The following is a 2,500-nucleotide window of genomic DNA, read 5'->3' as shown; positions in this document are numbered from 1 at the left end:
GATTTGATTGGATTGGACTGGTCTGATTAACGTGGGTGACTGCTGGATCCAGACTGCAGGATCAGGCAGTTTGGAGTCAGTGTGTGGGCAGCACTTTGATGCGATGACTAACTCAGCATCTTTTAGAGGTGCTGTAGCTCATCCTGAAAGCCTGCGAGTCTTCTGCAGTCAAGCAGCTGAAATTATTTTGCTTCTTACCCTCCGCCTTGCAGGTTCTGCTCACGGGGTCCATCTCGTAGCCTGAGTGACATTCACACTTAAAATCTCCTTTGAGGTTGATGCAGATCTGACTGCAGGCGTCTGGGTTCTCACACTCGTCGATGTCTGTGAGGAGAAGCACACAGGCAATAAAACCAAAATATCAAGCATGCAACTGGAAAATCAGGACTGTGAAATCTTTGTACTACCGTAAAAAAATCATACATTACTAAGACGGTGTTTTATCGATAAATCTATATTTTTTTTAATTCCACTAAGTAACAACCTCCGCATGTCCTTTTATCCAGAAGTTTGTATCCAGCAGGACACTGACACTCGTAGCCGATGGGTCGATCCACACAGATATGAGAACAGCCTCCGTTGTTCATCGTGCATTCGTTTAAACCTGTAGATAAAAAAACACAACAAAGCAAGAGAGAGAAAGTGAAGCAAAAGGACTGATGAACCAGGTGTGATGTGTTTATTCCTCCACAATTCATTATTGGCAAAAAAACTTTTATTCTCTTTCCATATTATGTTGTTTCAGCAGCCAGCTCACGTTACTATGGAAACCACGGCGACCAGCAGAAAACTTGGTAATGAGGCAGCTGCCGACGTGAACGCAGCACGGTCCGTATCCCCCTTTATACTACACACTGATTTACTGATAACTGCTCCAGACCGAGTCAGAAGTTGAGAGAAACACAAACTGTGCTGATGTGTTTTGTTCCTTGTAGAGCTTCAGGCTTGCCGTAGGAAGCGATGTGCAGATCCCAGTTTAATGAGGCACAGACGAGAAAGATGACGAGAAAGAAGCACTTGCTTTCTTTTTCCTTCCTATTTCTTCATGCAGTGCTTCAACCTCTGTCTCTGTCTCTCTCTGTCTCTCTCTCCCTCTCTCTGTCTCTCTCTCTCCCCCCCTCTCTCTGTCTCTCTCTCTCCCCCTCTCTCTGTCTCTCTCTCCTCTCTCTCTCTCCCTGTCTCTCTCTCCCTCTCTCTCTCTGTCTCTCTCTCTCCTCTCTCTCTCTGTCTCTCTCTCTCTCTGTCTCCCCCTCTCTCTGTCTCTCTCTCTCCCCCTCTCTCCCCCTCTCTCCCCCCCTCTCTCTGTCTCTCTCTCCCTCTCTCTCTCTCTCCCTGTCTCTCTCTCCCTCTCTCTCTCTGTCTCTCTCTCTCTCCCTGTCTCTCTCTCCCTCTCTCTCTCCCTGTCTCTCTCTCCCTCTCTCTCTCTGTCTCTCTCTCTCTCTCTCTCTCTCTCTCCCTGTCTCTCTCTCCCTCTCTCTGTCTCTCTCTCTCTCTCTGTCTCTCTCTCTCTCTCTCTCTCCCTGTCTCTCTCTCTACCTCTCTCTCTCTGTCTCTCTCTCCCCCTCTCTCTGTCTCTCTCTCCCTCTCTCTCTCTCTCTCCCTGTCTCTCTCTCCCTCTCTCTCTGTCTCTCTCTCTCTCCCTCCTTCCCTCCGGCTCAGAGGAGAATACGAGCGAGACAGGTGTTCATTATGAGGAGTTGGCATCCTGACAATAAACAGGGAAATGAAGTATCAGGGCCGAGAGGCTTCAAGCTCACCATATGTCACGCATTATAAATGAACGAGAGAGAGAGAGAGAGAGAGAGAGAGAGAGAGGGAACTTCTGCTGTTCATTTTCTAGTCCAGGAGCAATAAGAAGTGTGTTATTTGATGTGCTGAGATTATAAATGTAAGTGCACACTTTCTCTCACACTTCCTGACTGTCAGTGTGACTCCTCCTCTACATTATAATTTACATAACTGTACGTTACAGATGTCACTATTACATTATTACTAGGGTAGAATTTTTCACACTTACTGACATCTTTTACAGTTCACAATAAATGGTGTGTAACTGTGTGTCATTCAGTCCTACTGAAGGAGGTGTGGCCTGTGTGTCATTCAGTCCTACTGAAGGAGGCGTGGCCTGTGTGTCATTCAGTCCTACTGAAGGAGGCGTGGCCTGTGTGTCATTCAGTCCTACTGAAGGAGGCGTGGCCTGTGTGTCATTCAGTCCTACTGAAGGAGGCGTGGCCTGTGTGTCATTCAGTCCTACAGAAGGAGGCGTGGCCTGTGTGTCCTTCAGTCCTACTGAAGGAGGCGTGGCCTGTGTGTCATTCAGTCCTACAGAAGGAGGCGTGGCCTGTGTGTCATTCAGTCGTACTGAAGGAGGCGTGGCCTGTGTGTCATTCAGTCGTACTGAAGGAGGCGTGGCCTGTGTGTCATTCAGTCCTACTGAAGGAGGCGTGGCCTGTGTGTCATTCAGTCCTACTGAAGGAGGCGTGGCCTGTGTGTCATTCAG

At 48.3% G+C, this 2,500-nt stretch overlaps 1 protein-coding gene across 2 annotated transcripts in view; it reads right to left on the bottom strand.

The window, feature by feature from the left end:
* LOC132847828 (low-density lipoprotein receptor-related protein 8-like) overlaps positions 1-2,500 on the bottom strand; it is a 33,065-nt gene that overhangs the window by 9,729 nt on the left and 20,836 nt on the right. For both annotated transcript variants that reach the window (XM_060873334.1, XM_060873335.1), the window contains 2 exons: positions 485-604; positions 199-324 (listed from right to left, as the gene is read on the bottom strand). In XM_060873334.1, coding sequence (XP_060729317.1) covers positions 199-324; positions 485-604 — 246 coding nt within the window. The remainder of the gene's footprint in view (positions 1-198; positions 325-484; positions 605-2,500) is intronic.

This window comes from Tachysurus vachellii, chromosome 7 (assembly GCF_030014155.1).
Source record: "Tachysurus vachellii isolate PV-2020 chromosome 7, HZAU_Pvac_v1, whole genome shotgun sequence".
NCBI lineage: Eukaryota > Metazoa > Chordata > Actinopteri > Siluriformes > Bagridae > Tachysurus > Tachysurus vachellii.
This window is presented reverse-complemented; position numbering and strand designations above follow the sequence as displayed.